This window comes from Elephas maximus, chromosome 8 (genome assembly GCF_024166365.1).
Source record: "Elephas maximus indicus isolate mEleMax1 chromosome 8, mEleMax1 primary haplotype, whole genome shotgun sequence".
Taxonomy (NCBI): Eukaryota; Metazoa; Chordata; class Mammalia; order Proboscidea; family Elephantidae; genus Elephas; species Elephas maximus.
The window spans coordinates 27,384,017-27,404,604 of NC_064826.1; the positions used below are offsets into that span (position 1 = coordinate 27,384,017).

The 20,588-nt window shown below is 38.8% G+C and overlaps 1 protein-coding gene across 2 annotated transcripts in view; it reads left to right on the forward strand.

Annotated features, from left to right (window-relative positions):
* The window catches only part of CADPS2 (calcium dependent secretion activator 2), a 608,633-nt gene that overhangs the window by 536,573 nt on the left and 51,472 nt on the right, over positions 1-20,588 (forward strand). The window contains exons 19-24 of one of the 2 annotated variants that reach the window (XM_049893894.1): positions 4,861-5,002; positions 5,127-5,246; positions 10,156-10,311; positions 11,741-11,888; positions 12,636-12,650; positions 19,378-19,452. In XM_049893894.1, the coding sequence (XP_049749851.1) occupies positions 4,861-5,002; positions 5,127-5,246; positions 10,156-10,311; positions 11,741-11,888; positions 12,636-12,650; positions 19,378-19,452 (656 nt within the window). The remainder of the gene's footprint in view (positions 1-4,860; positions 5,003-5,126; positions 5,247-10,155; positions 10,312-11,740; positions 11,889-12,635; positions 12,651-19,377; positions 19,453-20,588) is intronic. The other variant, XM_049893893.1, reaches the window with a different exon arrangement.

The window sequence follows — 20,588 nt, forward strand, 5'->3', positions numbered from 1 at the left end:
CTGCTTGAAGTTTGGAGAAGATGAATTGGCAGAGGGAAAATGAGGAGCCTAAAGACCTGTTAGGAGATTATTGCATTGGTCAAGGAGGTAGATGAGAGGGCTGGAGCTAAGGCAACAGCAATGGTGATGAGGAAAGGCGACGAGGTATATTAGAAGCATTTTAAAGATATAAAGTTAGCTGGTCTTGAATACCAGTTGGATATAGGAAATGCAGGAAGGGCCTGCCGTACAACTCCTGTGAGGTTGCTGTGGTGACCAGGTGGGCAACCTCGATTTTTTTACTCCTAGGGTAGAAATAGGAAGCCCTGGTGGCACGGTGGTAAAGAGCTTGGCTGCTAACCACTTGGCTGCTAAACGGTCAGCAGTTCGAATCCACCAGCTGCTTCTTGGAAACCCTATGAGGCAGTTCTACTCTGCCATATATGGGTGCACTATCAGTTGGAATTGACTCGATGGCAACAGGTAGGATAGAAATAGAAGAAGAGGAGTAGGTTTATGTAACAAGATAATTAACTCAGTACTTATCAAATATATATTTTTTAAAAAAGAGAATTCTTGCTAGAGACACATTTGAGTCAACTGCTACTTCCTCTTAGAATCATCATAACATTTAATAGCAAATTTGAGTGTGGTTCTACTTATATGCTTCTTGATTTTAACAAAGTATGATTTAATAGCCAACACTCCTAGGCTCTAACTGTATAATAAAAGTAGCATTTGAAATGATAAGGTAGACTTGCTCCTTTGTACCTGTGTTAATTTGTTACATAAGCCATGTTTCAGCCTTAATGTAGTTAAAAATAATGATAAAGCTTAAGAGTATCAATAGTACTTATAAATTAGTGATGTAAAACTGTCCAGCTTCCAATAAAGATTGCCTTATAAGCACATTGAATATTTCACAGTGTTAGTTTGTTTTTCCATTCAGGATTTTGTTCACCCTCTTGACTTTTTCACATTGTAGCTGAGTTTGTCAGAATTCTAATTCTGAAAAAATATAATCCATCAAAGCTATGGCGTAACACGTCTGTCGTTTATAAGATGTGTTATTACCTAAACAATCTACTACGTTTCCGGTCCTTAAAATATGACGAGGTTTGGATGGAAGGGTGGACAGACAGAAGGGTAGACAGACAGACAATAGTTTGTGGTAACTCAAAGGATAATGGTGTTATGAACTACAGGGGTCAAGTGTAGGGGCTCTGGCATCAGACTGCCTGGGATCAGATCCAGCTTCTACTGCCTAATGGCTAAATAACCTTATGTGGGTATCCTAAATTTTCTGGACCTCAGTTTACTTATTGGTAAAGTTGAAAACAATAATATTTGCTCATAAGGTTATTGTGAAAATTATATGAGAGAATGCATTTAAAGTACCTAGCACAGTACTTGGCACTCCAAAAATGCTGGTAATGATGAGAGGGGGACAAGAAAGAGAAGAAGTGTTCCCAAGTAGAGACCCAATAAATTCAGATTTGGGTATGTATTTTTTTAATTTGCCTACCGCTATGAGTCAGAATTGACTCCACAGCACTGGGTACCACAATTATTTAGATGGTTTAAGCGAGAATATTTCATCCTTAATGTTTAGCATCCTTATTTAGATGGCATTTGGTAAAAGGAACTGAATTACATGATCTATAGCACCTTCTACCTCTATGATTGAATCTCCAGGAATAAATACAGCTCCTTTCTGTTTGCTAATGAAAACATCATTAAGATAACATTAGTCTCCTAACTAAGACATTTATCTTTAAATATGATTATCATTCCTGCTTTAATGGAAAATCTTTTAGCATATAGACAAGCCAGAAAAGATTATTTAACCACAGAAGAAATACTAAAGCATATCAGTTAGAGATAGAAAGAAATCAATATTGTATTTCCTTCTGTATTCAGAATTACCTCCTCTTTCATTTTCGTATGTCTGTAGTTGTCCAGTCTCTGGAAAATTTCAAAAACATTTAATTAAAGTGACATACCATGGGTCTCTTCATATGCATACCACTGTGGTAAGCATTATATACTTTGCCGAAGTTTTAAAACATTGTGTAGATTTTCAGAGTATTTTTTATGAAAAAACGTGGGAAGTTGGCATATTGAGGTCTATTTAGCTGAGTATTTTCTAACAGAATACTATTGAAGTTGCTAGAAATTAGATTTAGAAACTATAAGCATAGTTTACAGCATTATGCAGCTATCCAAATCCATAAAAATGAATGAGATTACGTCTCTCCACTTTCCACCTCTGTCACCCTAGTCTAAGCCACTGTCATCCTTGACCTGGTCTGGTGCCATCAAGGACTGAGTACTAACATTCCACTCTGATTCCGGACTTCTCACCTACTCTTTTCTTCACAGCAACCAGAGAGATCATATCATGTCACAGTTCTACTTAAAAATAATAATAATAATGCTTCCCATTTTACTCAATAAAACCCACGCTCTCCGCCCCCCCACCCCCACCCCTGCCATGTCCTGCAATCTAGACCTCTTCTTGGACTGCTCTGCCCTTCCCTCTCTCTACTCCAGCCACACAGGCCTTTTCCTTCTACAAGCACGCCAGGCTCATTCCCTCCTTACAGCCCTTGTGGCAGCTGTCCCCTCTACCTGAAAACTCTTCGCTCCAAATCTTCCATCATTTGGGGCCAACTAAAATGCCAGCTCTTCAGCTGTACTTTCCTAACTACAGAGGATGTTTTTTCAATGAGCATATTTTCACTTTAAGGATCATTTAAAAAAGAAAAAGTCACAACTCGGTTAGGATATGCTCACTTGAGAAATATTTACAATCTATAGCACCCAGCCACTGCCAAATCCACCTCTGCCAAGCCAATTCCGACTCATAGCCAACCTATAGGACAGAGTAGAACTGCCCCATAGGGTTTCCAAGGCAGTAATTTTTATGGAAGCAGAACACCACATCTTTCCCCCACAGAGTGGCTGGTGGGTGTGAACCACCTACCTTTTGGTTAGCAGCCAAGCGCTTTAACCACTGTGCCACCAGGGCTCCCTCCTGTAGCATTATTACCCCCCAAAATTTACTTACAAATTCTTTATTGACTATTACTTAGCATTCCTTAGTATTTTTCTACAGATTCTGTATTATGTCATGGTACAATTTAGGCACATACTGGCCTCTGGTAGTTTGCTATCAAGGGTACTGTGTCCTGTGCATAGAAAGCACTCATCACCTGGTGGAGGAGGTGCCCTTGCTCTGCGGTGCTCAGTTCTAGCCCAGTAGCATGGATCCTAAGACTTAAAACTGCTTTAGGTAGGATGTATCATACTACAATTCATTAAGGACAAGGGAATACTGAAAAATGCATGTGATGTGCTGTTTTTAAATACAAATATGGAAAATTGGATGACTAAAAACAAAATTCACAAATAACTAAAAAGTTCACAAATCAGAACAGACAATGCCAGAGCCACAGTCCCACTCCTGGTGAATTAAACAAGCATAAAAACCCAGTGCCATGAGTTGATTAACTCTTAGAAATAATCAAGCTTAGCTCTTGGAATTGAACAGATTTAGCTCTTGTGTGATATACAGCATAGCACAGAGATTATTGTTGTTAGGTGCTGTCGAGTCAATTTCAACTCCTAGAGACTCCATGTGACAGAGTAGAACTGCCCCACAGGGTTTTCTTGTCTGAAATCTTTATGGAAGCAGATTGTCAGGCCTTTCTCTCACAGAGCTGCTGAATGGCTTCAAACCGCCAACCTCGGTTAGCAGGTGATTCGTAATAACGAATGCACGCACTACATTTTTTAAGATGGGTTTAGCATATTTGGAAGTGTTTTATATACATTCAAAAACAAACAAACCCGTTGCCATCGAGCTGATTCAGACTCATTGCGACCCTATAGGACAGAGTAGAACTGCCCGTTATGTTTCCAACGCTGTAATCTTTATGGAAGCAGCCTGCCACACCTTTCTCCCATGGAGGCTGGAGGGTTTGAGCTACGAACCTTTCGGTTAGAGCGCTTAACTACTGTGCCATCAGGGCTCCTTTTATATGCATAAAACCAAAACCCACTGCCGTGGAGTCGATTCTGACTCATAGCCACCCCATAGGGTTTCCAAGGCTATAAATCTCTATGGAAACAGACTGCCACATCTTTCTCCCACGGAGCCACTGGTAGTTTTAAACTCCCAGCCTTTCAGTTAGCAGTCAGTTGCTTTAACCACTTAACCACCAGGGCTCTTAGACAAATATTTGACTGCCTGGTGCTAAATAATGTACCTGTTCTGACTTACCTACAAATTCAACTTAAAGACAGACTTAGGAACAAATCTAATCTGCAAGCCAGGGACTGCCTGTGCAGACCTTCAGGGGTATCAGCAGCCCCCTTGTATCTCAGCAAATGTTTATGCCCTCATATGTTAGACCTCACAGAAAGTAAAGACATAAAATGCAGAAACATTTTACAGAGATGTAATCTATTTGTGTTTCTGACAGCCATAGAGAGAGGGCAGTTACACATACTCTTTGATAAATTTCCGTGACATAATATTCAACACAGGGAGCAAGGTCCATTATCCTCTATATCTTATCAATTCTGTGTCAGAGCAGTCCCCACAAATGATCCAGCGCTTGACTACTGGCCAAAAGATTAGCAGTTTGAACCTACCCAGAGGTGCCTTGGAAGAAAGGCCTGGTGATTTGCTTCCAAAAGATCGCAGTCCTGAAGACCCTGTGAATCACAGTTCTGCGCTGCACACGTGGAATCACCAAGAGTCGAAAGCTACTGGTTTCCGTGTCAGAATCTTTCAGGAAACATTTTGTCATCCATATTTTCCGAATGTCTGATATTATCCCTCTGACAAACACTGTTTCTGCTTGGCTATTTCAGCACTTTTGTGTAATGGAAAATTTCACAAACATCTGCAAGAAATCTTTGTGCCCTTGGTTGTCCGCTACGTCGATCTCATGGAGTCCTCCATCGCCCAGTCAATTCACAGAGGTTTTGAGCAAGAGACATGGCAGCCGGTCAAGTAGGTATCTTGCCTAGTATCCATAGATCGTCTCCTCTTCGATCCTGACCTTATGACTTTACACATGGCCATCTTCAGTTATTGCTTATGGTGGTCCCTTCCCACGTTGTTTGTTTCTTTACAGGAATATCGCCAACAGCCTTCCCAATGTAGCTCTTCCAAAAGTTCCAAGTCTGCCTCTTAATCTTCCACAGATTCCTAGCTTTTCTACTCCTACATGGATGGCTTCTTTATATGAGTCCACGTGTGTATCCCTCACTTATTTCCTGGTGGTGTGTTAGCTAGTGCATGGCCTGGGCTGTGTTCTGTGCAGATGTGTTTAGAATGCATGGCATTTATCATCAGAGGAATACTATGTTTTGGTGTTATTTGTTTAAGTTTTTTAAGCTATTAAGCTAAGCTTAGCGTATTGATGATAAATGACGTAGATTAAAAAAAAATAATACCGTTTTGATGTAGCTCATATGCAATCTATGGGGCAGGGGTCATTTTGTGACCTAGGTTTTAGACTCTACCCTAAGCAATATAGCAAGAGTGCTCCATATTTAGCCAGTCAGCAAGGTAAACAATATTTCTAGGATTTTTTTAGGCCCCTCTGGCTTTGTTACTTCCCACATGACTTCCCTTGTGCATGTAGAAAACCATTGTGAGAACAGTTTAATAATATGATCTTCTCTTTTTATCATAGTCTCAGCTTTAACGAAACGTTATTGCAGCTTTCAGGGATGGAGTTATTCTTATTTCACAACACCAGGAAGTTCTTCTTTTGTCCCTTTTCTGTATCAGTTGGTACAACTTGTTGTTTTTAAATAATCTTTATCATTAAAATCATATTTATTAACTGCACATAGTGAGGAGCCTAACTGTTGCAGACTCAGTAATTAACAGTCACCGAAGCAAAGAGGACCTGGCCTTTGGATTTCATCAGACCTGCATTTAGATACTAGCTTATTAATTGTCATTCCTTTTTAGCCCCAGTTTCCGTCAACTCTAGGATGGTTGTAACACAGAATTTAAAAAATATTTTTCAGAGGATTAAAAGAAACAATACAACAGGGTGCCTAGCACATCCTAAGCTCTCAATAAGTGATGATTAACACTACTGTTCTATATTACTATTATATTATCACTATCATCAGTCATTATTATTATTATTTATAGCTTATAGTTTCAAAATTACAAGCTTCACAGCACTCAGATGAACTCAGGAACAGTCCTAGTTTTCAAATGGGAAAACTCAGGCAGGTGGTCTTATGCTTTGCCCAAGATTTCATATGAAGTCAGCTAGAAAGAATAACTAGAAGAAGAAAAATAGCTACCATATGTTGAGAATTTACTGTGTTCCAGTAAATTCTTCATCTCATTGGATCCTTATAACAACCCTGTGAGGGAAGACTTATCATCCCCATTTTACAGTTAAGGAAACTAAGGCACAAAGAAGTTAAGAAACTTGCCCAATGTTTCATAGCAAATACATGACAGAAGCTAGATTTGAACCAGGTTTGTTTGACTCCAAAGTCCTCACTCCTATCATTGATTCTGCCTCCAGATGGACATAAAATAAATAAATAAAAATAAAGCCATTGCTGTTGAGTCGATTCTGACTTACGGCAACCTTATAGGGCAGAGTAGAACTGTCCCATAGGGTTTCCAAGGAGTAGCTGGTGGGTTTGAACTGCCGACCTTTTTGGTTAGCAGCCATCCATAGCTCTTAATCACTGTACCACGAAGGCTCCAGGTGGACATAGGGGTGAAGAATTTATCCAGTACCCTTTCTTCCTATCCAACCATAAACTGACAAATCTAGTCTCAGTCAAGTATGCATACAGTTGAGAAAAGAGAAGAAACGACCAAGAAACAGAACAATAACTTAGAAAATAGTTGGACGGTATTTCTCCCAGCTAAAATCATCATTATACTCGTAATAATCACTGAGATGTTATGAGTCAGTATTTTTCCTGTAGGCAAAGTGTTTTGGCTCACGATAGTGTGTGGGGTGTTGTCTCTGTTATGTTCAGGAATTAGCTAGGAAGTAAAATAAACCCGTCTAAAGTTGCTATGAGTTGGAACTGACTCGATGGCAGCAGGTTAATTTTATGATAAGGAGTCCTGGTGGCGCAATGGCTAGATGCTCAGCTGCCAACCGAAGGTCCGCAGTACGAACCCACCAGCTTGCTTCTCGGGAGGAAGGACCCAGCGATCTGCTCCTGTAAAGACTGGCAGTTCTACTCTATCACGTGGGTCACTATGAGTCGAAATCAGCTTGATGCACACAACAGCAAGTTCATGATATCTTTGTCCTTGTTCATACTGTTTTATAATTAGATTCCTCTTCTTCCTCATTCCTCATCTATTGAACGCTCTTTATTTTGACCAAAGATACTATTGTGAGCATTATTCTGTGAAATTTAGTTTGTTGTCTTCACTATTCCGTTTTTTGAGATATGAACCCTGAATCCCTTATTTTTGGAGGCCCCTTTTTAAAATGGTCTGTGTCTTAGGACAGGAATTATGACAAGTTGTGGCTTTATAAATAAAGCACTTGTATTTTGACCATTCTGGGCAAACAAAAAACATGTTTTGTAAGTGAGTCACCATTATTGTTACCTCCCAGGATTTTCAACATCCAGCTCTTTGTCCAAAAGTCCAGAATTACTCAAAATGTTATGATTTTATTGCAATTAGTTTTTTCAAAGAAGTTTTGTTATAAAACATTGAATAGCAAGGAATATTTCCATTTCACTAATAGAGGAAATTATGCATACAACTACAGATTAAGTGGAAAAGAGCAGTATCAGAGGGCCTGAAAATACACCCCTGCCTACCAATACGTAAATCGTGTTAGGAGGGGTCCTCTATGTCTCTCTCTGTGTTTAGAATCTTCTTTCTAGATATTTTAGCTCTAAAACTATATGCCAGTCAGCAAGTTTCCTGCTGGCATTTTTAGGAAACTGTCCCAGAGTCCATTATTCACATTTAAATTCTTTAATCTGTTAATAATACCTTTAGGAATGGATCACTGTTTAGAAATAATTTTAAAATTAGTTCTGACTAAAAAAAACAAAAAAAAGTTCTGACTAAATTACAGGTTATATGCACCAGCTCCAGAGAAAAACTATTTACATTTGATTATCTGTTTAATTATAACAAATACTTATCATCTTAATTACATTGCCAATTAAGCACATTTATTGTTCGGAATCTTACCCTAGTATTACAGGACAGAGGGAAAATATAACCAAATTCATGACAAACATTTAATTGTCACATATTATGAAAAAGTCCATTTTCAATAGAATTCAACCTTTACTATTTGGGACCTTGTTTTGGTGATGGATTTTGTTGAAACTGTTGAGTTGTGAATGCTGGATTTTGTTATTGTTGAGTTGTGTCATTACAGAATAGATATGTGTTTCAAATAGTTAATCAATTTCTATCTCTCCAAAGTAAAAAACTGTAAGAAGCCGATTTACTTCTCTGCCAAATATATTTCAGCTATTCTCAAAACATAGGTCCTGGGATCTACCAAGCTATACACTGTGGATATATATAGGGGGGATTTACTTAGTCGTTTTTTTTTTTTTTTTAAGCTAGCTAATTAAGACAGGAAACCCTGGTGGCGTAGTGGTTAAGTGCAACGACTGCTAACCAAGAGGTCGGCAGTTCAAATCCACCAGGCGCTCCTTGGAAACTCTATGGGGCAGTTCTACCCTGTCCTATAGGGTCGCTATGAGTCGGAATCGACTCGACGGCAGTGGGTCTGGTTTTTTTAATTAAGACATATTTAGCTAAACAATATATTTTTATAAAAAAAGTTTTCAACCATGCTCTTGTGATAAATTTGAGTTTATTTGATTAATTTTATTGTACAAACTAAAAGTGTAAATTTTAAGTTAATCTATGTTAAAAATATTAAGAAGTAGTCCTGGTGGTACAGTGGTTAAGCGCTTGGCTGCTAACCGAAAGGTCGGCGATTCGAACCCACCAACAGCTCCACGGGAGAAAAGATGTGGCAGTCTGCTTCCAGAAAGATTTGCAGCTTTGGAAACCCTGTGGGGCAGTTCTACCCTGTCCTATAGGGTCTGTGTGAGTTGGAATCAACTTGATGGCAACCGGCATTTTTTATATGTCAAGCAGTTGCTGGGAAGCTGAGGCAAATGATCTTACAGCAGCTTTTTGTTGTTGGTGTTGGATTTTCTTTGGTTCTCTTTAACAATTAAGTTTTTGGTATAAAGGTAGGAATATTTTACTTTCAAAACATCAAATTCCCTGTTAGGTTATATACTTGCATCATGAGAAATAATAGCATTAGCCTTTGCCCAAATATTCTATGTACTCCCATACAGTTACCTTCATACATGATGTGAAAATACTGTCCCCTAGAGTAATTTTGTCGTTATGGTGCCTGCATAGCAAGTATTGGTATCGTAGTTAAACGTAAGGGCCGCAAATACATGATTCTGTTCCAATATCAGAGCATCTTGGGTGTCATTTCTGTATCAGGCCATACATACCCTGTAATAAGCTGGGTTTTAATTATGAGCTAGAAAAGGCAAAGCATTTCAAAAGAGAATGCGATTTTTTTCCCTACTCAGCCTCTATTGTTATTTTTATGTCCATTACCTGTTTCACCTTTACCAGTAATTGAGAAATTTAAGGGCCCTGCATTATATGCTACATGCCTGTAGACAAACAAAAGCCATTGTGATGACAAAGGCACGTTTGTATTGGTGGAAGAAGTTGCTGTCATATGGATTATTTTGCATAAAGCATACATCTCTGAATTTCTAGAAGGAAATGTTTATATATTTATCTTTATACTAGAGATTGGTAAAGAACATTTAAAATGTTGGTTCTCATGTACAAAATTGGACATATTTTCCTTAGCAAAGTATCCTTATCCATTGTACCCCATTTTTGAAACCTTACCGCTATATTTGCTTCTGTTTTGTTCTCCTTGCCTTGCCTAATTACTTAAGAAGTAAAAAGGAAGAATTAGAAGGCCGAAGAAATAAACTATTGGATCATTAGATATTTCATATGGTGTTTTTTAATTGATGTCAATTGATATGGAAAGGAAAAAACAATCTATTGGTGACCCACATAGTTAACAGTAGAATTTCATGATGTTCATTTTTTCCTTTTTCTTCTAGCAATGGTTCAGCAACATCAGAGGACCTTTTCTGGAAACTCGATGCCCTGCAAATGTTTGTCTTTGATCTACGTTGGCCAGAACAAGAATTTGCCCACCACTTAGAGCAAAGACTAAAACTGATGGCCAGTGATATGATAGAGGCCTGTGTTAAAAGGTAGACATGTATTTTCAAGTTGCTTCTTAATACGCTAGCACCCAGATTATCACTTTCAGCTAAGTACCTGTTAGATCACCATCACAGGAAAGGCTTCAATATATACAAGTATTGCAAAATTTAATTCCCTTTAGCTCTCTGACCTGAATTCAGGGGACCCAAGTAGTTGATGAAATGTTTGGAATTGGCCTGATGCATTTTTCATCCACTGCCCTCATCAGTAGCACCAGTATACCGTATTAATCATTTCAGTTGTGCTTATTATTTTCTCTCTGGGAATACTGTGCTTTAAATTCCCAAGGTAATACTTCCTGAGACATATGGAAAAGATCTGTTATGTACTTTATACATTATGTACTGTATCTGTGTGCTGGGAAATGGCATGGCGAACTCAAAATATGATCAGTGGTATCAACTGTTCTAGGATTACACTCTGTTTTCTGGTATTTTCTTCCCACATAAGATGAGTTCCAAGTATCCATCTATATTCTTCACAACGTAGCCGGAAATAGGCTATGAGCCCATGGATTCTTCCAAATTGTTTTCAGTTTTTATTAGTGCTTTTAAATTCATCATTACATTCTAACTGGCCAAACATTGTCTCTTTTCCCATTGGCCTTGCTCATGATATGTATAGAATAGTTTGGGGCATCTATAGGAATAACAGTCAAATACTGGTTGAAGTAATTGAATAAATCCCAAACTCTTCAATCCAAGAAGAATCCTATCTCTAGAATAATGTTTAATGGCCCCATAAGACTATGGATCAGATTATTTAATGTTTAAAAAAAAAAAAGTCCCATTTGTCATTTGAGATGCTGATGTTTCAAATCTATGGATATTCTCTGGCTACTTTAGCAAAATAAATTCCAAAATACTTGTTACAGAGTTTCTTTCAAAAACCTAATTGCAACATTGGGTATTTGAAAGAGAACCTAAGTGACATAAAACAATTACACATTCTCTCTTGTACCTTAATTGTAATGTTTGGAGTTTTCAAGACTTCCAGTTTTTTTTTTTTTTTTTGTCTTTTGTTTTTGATAAGTCCTCACATAGAAGATTTGTTCTGCTTTAATACAGAGAAGCATATGATTTTTCTATTTGGAAATTAATTCAGGCAGTTAAGTGAAATTAGGAGGTTTTCCATTAAATGTGATACACTGGATATAACAATTAGCTTCATTTGAGTAGGCCTGTGGTCTGAGTGACTGTATAAAGCTAGGCTTAATATAAAATATCACAGTCTGATCTTTCATATGTGACACCTTAGGAGAAGATGTCCCGGGCCCTTGCTCCCAAGGACTGCAACACTGCTCACTCTTCATTTGCGTGTTTTAAATTAGCATGCGTAGTGTTGTTTTCAATTTTACAAATCAGGTGAGACATATGTCAAATTTTTTTTACTCTGCATTCATGTTTTAATGAATAGGACAAGAACTGCGTTTGAACTCAAGCTACAAAAGGCAAGCAAAACGACTGACTTACGCATTCCAGCCTCAGTGTGTACAATGTTTAATGTGTTAGTTGATGCCAAAAAGCAAAGCACCAAACTCTGTGCTCTGGATGGAGGACAAGAGGTAAGTGAAGTGCCCCCTGTGGAAATGCAGCAAGGGCTGCCCTGAGAGAGGAGGGTGCTGTTTCCAGAAGGCACTCACGTGACTGTGCTAAAAAAGAGACCACGTTCTCCAACACCTAGTCTTTGATCTTCCTTATTACAAGAATGGAACGTCCTTACTTTGCTCCTGTGGGTTTTTCCTTTTTTATAAGAAGACTGCCTCAAATTTTACAAGTGGCCGTTGAATTTCAGATATACCTTTTAACAGCTTAAGTGTTGCGTATTTGCATGAACCTTGCTTTTTACAAGCAAATTAGGAAGCTGCCTCCTTTGTTTAGACAAATCTAGAGTAACCAGAGTTTGCATCCATTAAGGCAAGTCACAAAAAAATAGCATATGAAATAGATAATTTACACAAAAGTTTTCATTTTTTCTTAAAGATAAAGGAGAAGCATACTCAGAAACAAGGCCTAGATCTTTTCAATAAATATCCCATTGTGTTAATTTTATTTACATATATATGTGTATAGATATATATATATATATATTTTTTTTTTTTTTTTGTCCAAGAACACAATTTTATTTTACCCCGTGCTTTATTTTTGTTAAGAGTGGTGTTTGGGTGAAAATGGATCTCATTTTCTTAGATTATCTGTTTAAGCTGACATTTTGTTGCCTTTTTTTTCCATTGTAATTACTTTTTCATCATTTCTTTATTCTTCCCTTATGTTCTCTTTCATCGTCTTTTTTCCCCCATGGCATGATCCAGTTTGGTAGTCAATGGGTAAGTCTCATCTTTTTTTTTTTTGTAAAAGTACGTTATCATTTGAATTATTTTTGTAAATGTACATTTTTCATTTTCATCTTCTAAAATTAAAATTATGTAATTAATTCCATTTTCAGGTTTTTGGTTTCTGTGTGTGTGTGTAAGCTTACTGTAACCTAACAACAGCCTAAAGACACATTAAAACATATGTAAATAATTATATTTTACATAATATCTTCTCTGTTAGGCTGCAGTATCTGCAAACTACCCTACATTTTTTGTTAATAATTTATTGAGATGAAATTACACAACATAAAACGGACCATTTTAAAGTGAACAATTTAGTGGTAGTTGGTGCATTCACAGTGTTGCGTAAACATCACCTCTGTCTAGTTCCAAAACATTTCCACAGTGCCACAGTAAAACCCCTTTACCCTTACATTTTTAAAGATAAAATTAGTTAAAACCAAATCAATATGCTTTCCTTTCAATTCAATTTCTAAATAAATTTAGAAGCAGAGTGATTATTAATATTTTCAAGATATCTATATCTATAATATGTTTTCATTAGTCCAAGGAAACCCTGGTGGCGTAGTGGTTAAGAGCTATGGCTGCTAACCAAAAGGTCAGCAGTTCAAATCCACCAGGCGCTCCTTGGAAACTCCATGGTACAGTTCTACTCTGTCCTATAGGGTCGCTATGAGTCGAAATCGACTAGACAGCAACAGGTTTCATTAGTCCAAAGGAACAAACCCATTGCCATCAACTCAGATTCTGAATCATGCTACCCTATAGAACAAAGTAGAACTGCCTCATAGAGTTTTCAATGCAGTAATCTTTAAAGAAGCAGACTACCACATCTTTTTCCTGTGGAGCTGCTGGTGGGTTCAAACTGCCAACCTTTCAGTTAGCGGCCAAATGCTTACCCGCTGCACCGCCAGGGCTCTTTGTTTCATTAGTACCAGACAATTATTACAGTGTTAGACTTTAGATGACATACAACATGTATCCTGATAGCCCTAAATACTTAGACCAGCAGGCTACACTCAAGGTCACTTCATACAGAACAACCCAATTTGGGGTTCAGAGAGATGCAAGTCCCCCAGTGATACGATCGTTCTGCCCACTCACGGCCCATCATGGGCCTCCCTCCTCCCCCACAAAGGACAGTCCTGAGGTACCACCCCAGAACCTCAGAGAAACGTGGTTTGAAACCATTTACACATACAGGATTGACTACATTATATTCTTTTTCTTTTTTAAGCCAAATGTTTTTGTTCTCTGCCCATACCTGTTGACATAGAGTCTATTTCGACTCATAGGGACCCCACAGGACAAAGCTGAACTGCACCATAGGGCTTCCAGGGAGCAGCTGGTGGATTCAAACTGCTGGCCTTTTTGGTTAGCAGCCTGTACCACCAGTATGTTAAATCTTATAAGTCTTACAATTGACATCAGGGAGTCAAACTCAGGGCAACTCTTTATTAGGCTAATAATTCTCATCCAGGGGGCTTAGATAACTGGAAGTGGATGAGAAGACCTACCAGTTGTGAAGTTTTCATACCTACCTGACCCAGATATAGACATTAGCTATTTGGGCAGGATTTATATTTATGTGTATTTATGTGTGGTTCCAGTGGTGCAGTGGTTAAAGCGCTCAGTTGCTAACCATAATGTTGGCAGTTCAAACCCACCAGCTGCTCTGAGAGAGAATGATGTGGCAGTCTACTTCCATAAAGATTTACAGCCTTGAACACCTTATAGGTACGCTATGAGTCGAAATCAACTCAACAGCAGTGGGTTTTGTTTATACCTATTTAATTCTTTGAGCAATTCAGGGAAAAATATATTTCCAATATCATAGCATAAACCAAAACAGAAAAACAAAACCCATTACCGTCGAGTCGATTCCAGCTCATAGCAACCCTACAGGACAGAGTTGAACTGCCCCATAGGATTTCCAGGGAGCACCTGGTAGATTTGAACTGCTGACCTTTTTGTTGGCAGCCATAGCTCTTAACCACTATGCCAACAGGGTTTCCATTATAGCATACACCCTTACAAATAAGTAACTGATATGTGTTATAGAATGTTCAGGGATTATCATTCGCTGATCACTTAAAACATGAATTATTACCTCTAATTACCTGACCTGAACAGGCAGCTGGTTTAGCAACAAATGGCTCCTATCTACCTCCTCAGGTTTTTCAGTACCGAGATGTAAGCCTTTGATTGTCTGCTCAAGAATATTGTCTTAAGTCCCTTCCAAAGCCCATCCATTTTTCATCTGGTTTATAGAATCATCTTGCCTCTTTCCATTAATACTGAGTTATTCATTTGTTTTTATTTTAATATACGCTTCAGTACCTGACACACAATAGGCACTTAGTAAAATATTTGTTGAATGAATGATTGAATGATTCATTGTCACAGCTTTAAAAAATCCTTCCTTGTAAGAAACAGCTTGCTCTAGTACTTAAAAAGCAAAGCAGGCACACACACAAATGACAAAACATTGTTGCATTTTCAAATGGTTCTTTGCATTGCTAGGTGGATGGTTTTGAAGAGTAATCTGCTATTGTTCATTATGTCAGCGTCTATACCATCTCACTAGAGACAATCAGTTCCTCACAACTGTCACACAATTAATATAGTTCAAAATGTGCAGGTGAAAAACTCATTAGCAGCCCTGAAAAAAAAAGTGGTGAACAAGAATTTCAGTGCAAAAGGTTTTATACATTATTTTTTCTCTCCGGTACATATCTCCACATGATTGCACAGCTTTTCCTTTCTATACAAGCACAAGATAAGTTTTGGAATGGTTGCAAATTAGTAACTCTGTTACATGCACAGGTGAGCCAGTACATCCCAGTTTAGAGACAGCAACAAACTTGTTTAAAAAACTGGCTTATTGGACACTTTGGAACTGTATAAAAATATACATTACATAGTTCAATCTAGCAGAGATTTTTTTTTTCTAAATTACCAAGAAATTCTCAGAAATCTGTACTAAACTTGTTACGTCGTCATTGCTGAGATAAAAACCTCTCAATTATTTACCCTCAACAATGCAGCCCCTTCTCCACTCCTAAATCATTATTCTGTTTTCTTATGTGGCACATGATGATGCAAACATGCTCACCACAGCCCAGAATAGTGTTTAATGGGGCGATTAGTGACTGAATGATCTGCTCCTGTGACAGCTGTGTGTAATGAGTCAGCAATCCCAGGCCAGTCCCTCAGGGACAGATAACAAAGCCACGGAAGTGTTTAGAATCCTCGTTATCCATCAGGGCAGAAAAGCAAATGACTGCATGAGCCGTGGGCACTCATCTGCCTCCAGCAAAACCACCCCCTCCATGTTCTCCTCCACTGACGACGAAAGCACGTTAATGGGGCAACTCAGGGGCCCCTGCTTGTGTGGGATTTGTTCTCGAGCAAAGGAAAATGCCTCCATTTCCAGAACTAACAATCCAATACCATCCCAAGAGAAGGACCAACGTCTTTTCAGTATGCTGGATTGTGCTGGCATTCGCTGAGTCTTCATTTCTTTTGGGTTTGCTTGAGAGCAGTCAGGTGAACGATTATATTTCCCTCAGTGTAGGGATGCCAGGATTTCAGACCTGTGCCTGGTCTCTGAATTCCCTGACTTTCTGAGGTAAGGAAGTAGGATTCCTGAATGGTCATCTTAGTTATCTGGTGGAGCAGCAGAGCCCACAGGAGTCTACTTTCAAGGGCAGATATGGGGAGAATTAGCCTGAGAACGGGCTGGAATCTACCCAAGCCCTGGTAGACAAGATTCTTGATCTATTTTGAAGCAATTCTGGTAAGAATGGTTTAGATTTTTATTGGTGGAAACAAAAATAATAAACTCTGTAGATTTGTATCAAAAATGCAGTCTGTTAATCTACATGAAAAGAAACCCGTCAGTTTTGGCTTCTGTAATACAAACATCTATGCAGATAAATTTGTCTCTTGCCTGTTTGTGATCTCTGTGTGTTTGTGTTTTTCTTTGAAAGCTACCTGGATCCCTGATTTATACCTTTTCCTACCTAACTTTCTGTTATTGATACGTAGCCTATGTGGATTATTCTCTTTACAGAATATAGACATAAAATATGAATTCTCGGGCCACCTCCCCAAGCTCACCCACAGTGCATAGGGGCCACCTCTACCACCTGTAAAGCCAGAACCGATTCTGGACGTTCTAGATAAGTTTAATGTTAGTGTAAGTCAGATCTGATCAGATAAATGAATTTACAATAGCAAAATCCCATATTATAAAAACCTCATGCTGTTTGGGTTTGCCCCTTGGATAATACATTTAAAATGTATAGTTTTGTTCCTTCCTTTTTATACTTTTTTTTGCTTTTGCTTATACCTTCTCTCTCATTCCGTATTTTCCATCCTTCTTTCTTCCCTCTCTCCTTCTCTCCCTCCCTCCTTCTCTCCCTATTTATGGCTAGTTCAGGTATCAGAGCACAGCAGCCTAAGGATCCTGTGTTATAAGAGAATTTGATGGCTCTTAGGTTCATTGGCTTTCTCTGCCTTTCCATAAAGCCCAGACCCCAGTACCCAGTGCCGTTGAGTCGATTCCAACTCATAGCGACCCTATAGGACAGAAACCATATAAAATGACCTCTTTAGAGGCTCATCCCTTGATTTTAAGAATTGCCAGCATGGATCTAACCTCAAGATTTAACATGTAGAACCCCTATTATTTCATTTCCAGAAGGCTTCTAATGACATTTGAATTCTTTTGTGTTAAAAAAATAAAATGTGTGGCAAATGGAGATAAATACTGTGGGTAAAATATAGTTAAGAATGTGGAGGTCTGGGTGCCTCAGTCCCCATGTGTTCCAGGGCACCTTCCACTGTAAATGAGAAGCTGGAAGCCCATTTCCAGCATCCCTTCCCTAATCCACCCCAAAGAGGAGCCTCAGTCCCTATTGAATGTCATCTGGCTGCACAGATACTGAGTCTGGAGAGAGAAGGATGTGAAAAGAGCTCCCAGGCTTGAGGGCCACTGCGGATTCATTTGCATAAGCTCCTGTACCACCCAGTTAGTGGCCAGGCTTCCAGCCAGGAGCTGGGGGGCCTTTCATTTTTTAAGTATGTCTGTGGGGGGCTTACCCAGCACACAGGCCTCTGCACGGAATTGTTCGGTTGGCCTTGAAGCCATGTTCATGTGAAGGCCTGCCTGGCTCAGAAAGAGATTACTAATTTAGGCTAGATCAGAACCTCAGCTGCCAGCCCGCTAGGTCAGGTCCTTTTTCTTCTATGTTCTTTATTTTCGCCTCTTTTCTTTTTCTTTTTCTTCAAGTGATAGCAAAAGTGTCAGCATTGTGGCACTAGAAACCCACCTCTATGATTCTGTTTCATTTGTCCCTGGAGGAGCACAAGTTTGGGTATCGAGAAGTCTTACAAGTGAGACAGATGGGCTTGGTAAAATACATGCCCACAGAGCTCCATGTTCATACGTGTGTAGGTGATTTTAGACCATTTTGCCATTCCCCACACACACAGAGACAAAGGGGAAGACTCTACATGCTCCAAAATTATGACTCCTTTCCTTCATAGGTATGTAGGTAGATGATGACCACTTGTAACCGGCAAAGCCCAGGAGGAAACATCATTCTCGCATATTCCACAGCAGATCTAAGACGATGTTTTGTTTTGTGTGGAAACTTTGAGACATGTTTTCAGAAAGGAAAAAAATAGCTTTCAAAAAACTTAATCTTAGGAAACCATTCACCCAGCAGCTGTTAAGTTGGTCTAATGTTTATACTGACCCGAGTACTTTCACTCTATTCATTATGTTAGCTGTTCCAAGAAGCCTTGAACCATCAAGATAGGGTTAGTCTTTACAAGTCACATTTTCTCTGAAGTGGCTATTGGGGACAATCTGCTGTCAGATAAATGCTTCTAAAGGAAGAATTACTGTTTAAATGGATGTGCCTTCGCACACCGTAGAAGCCCAGGCTCTGCTAATTTCAGAATGGAACACTCTAGTATTTTCTAAAGAAAGCAAAAAAAGAGTCTTTCAGGTTTACTTTAAATACATCTTTTTTGTATTTCTTTAAAGGCGCCTTCTTTTTATGAGGAAGAAGGAATAAAACTATGGATTGAGCATCATTTCATTATACCTTTTAGGGCCTATTAATTTGTTACCATCTATTCACCTTTGTTGATGAAATTTTCATTGTGCCCTTGCTTGAGCATATTGTAAGAATTGTATAAACTGCTGCTCCCTGTGCTGACAAAAAGTTCCTTTTAGCACGAACAATTGGGCGCTCGTTTTACTTCTAAAGCACATTTTAAATAACTTAGGAAGGAGAGTTGTCAGACATGAAATGCTGTATTAATTAAATCTTTTTCTAGTCTTTTTGCTTCTCCAGCTAAACCCACCCTTTAGAAACATACATGGCCACCTTAATTACAGAGAAGAAGACAAAAAGTATCCTTCACATTCCTCCGTCTGAATAAGAACGAGAACTCAATTCATCTAAATAATAACCCCATTAGCTGCTTAACTCAACAGTGCACATGGGAGAATTTTCAAACCACAATGTAAGAAGTATTGCTTGGTGGATCGTTTGGAAGGTTTTGTTCTTCTAATGTTGAAAATGGTCCTTTTAAGTAAAGCTGATATATATCATAACTAGCAACTTTAACACATTTCTGGCTTGTGACGGAAGTTTTGTGTTCGTATCAACTAACCCGTCTTTTGTCCTTTGATATCCAGCAACAGTACCATTCAAAAATAGACGATTTGATTGACAACACAGTAAAAGACGTCATTTCACTGCTAGTTTCAAAGGTAATGTATTACTTGTTCATCTTTTAAATCAAATTTTAAAATAATTTTCAAGTGAGAGTTTTTAGAAATAGCTATCTTATACACATCTATTTGTTGCAAAACAAATTTAAGAAAATACCCAATTTTAAGAAAAGATATGAGCAAGAAAGAATATAAACACTCCTGATCGCAAACCTTCTGATTTTTTGTTTATATTGAATTGTGGCTTTTCTTCTTAAAAAGACCTGGGTCTTCGGTGATGATCATTAGTTCACGTTTGTGTCCTCTTACTATTGGTTTTAACGCCAAGGCTGGTTTGAGTAGCTGTCAGTCCTAGTTGGGGTGACAACAGTACAGCTCCAGTGCTGGACTCTAGGCTGACAAAAAAAGCTGACAGAGCGAGGTATGAGGTTCCCTACTCCCAGGAGTACCCCTACAAATTCCTATTTGATGCTTGAAATATGTTTGACAAAAGCTGTCACACGAAGCTTAAATGGGTGTGCCTTTTGGAAGAGGTTAGCAGATGAAATCCACTGAGGTGTCACTGACTGCCATGGGTGGCATTTGAGATCAGGGAACAATAGGGAAAGGAAGACAGAACCCAAGAGCACCAGGAGCTTAAAGTGGGTAGGGAGAGAGTCTGGGTATCCTCTGAGTGGCACTTTCACATGAGCAGATACAGCTCTTGTTCCCATGAGGCTTGATTCAAGAACCCCAAATCAGGCTTCATACAACAACTGGAAGAATGTACAAAACAAAGGAAAAGCCACACTTTGAGATAGCTCAAACACGCATTTCTGATAGACATTTTGCTGCATTTGGATAAAGAGGAAGCCACACTTCCTTCTTTTTATCTCACTTCTTCAACCCTGCTTCAATAAAATCCTCTCCTTATCCCACATTTCTTCATAAATAATAAGAGAATGAGCCAAGACTCTCAGTCTCGTGTAGCATTCAACTATATATACCCCTCCTGCACACACACTTTCTGTGCCTAGAAAAGGTCCTGGCTTTCCTTCTCTATGTCCTTCTCTCTCCACCAGCAGCTAAATGGAGCCCTGGTGGTGTAGTGGTTGAGAGCTTGGTTGTTAACCAAAGGTCAGCAGTTCAAATCCACCACCTGCTCCTTGGAAACCCTATGGGGCAGTTCTACGCTG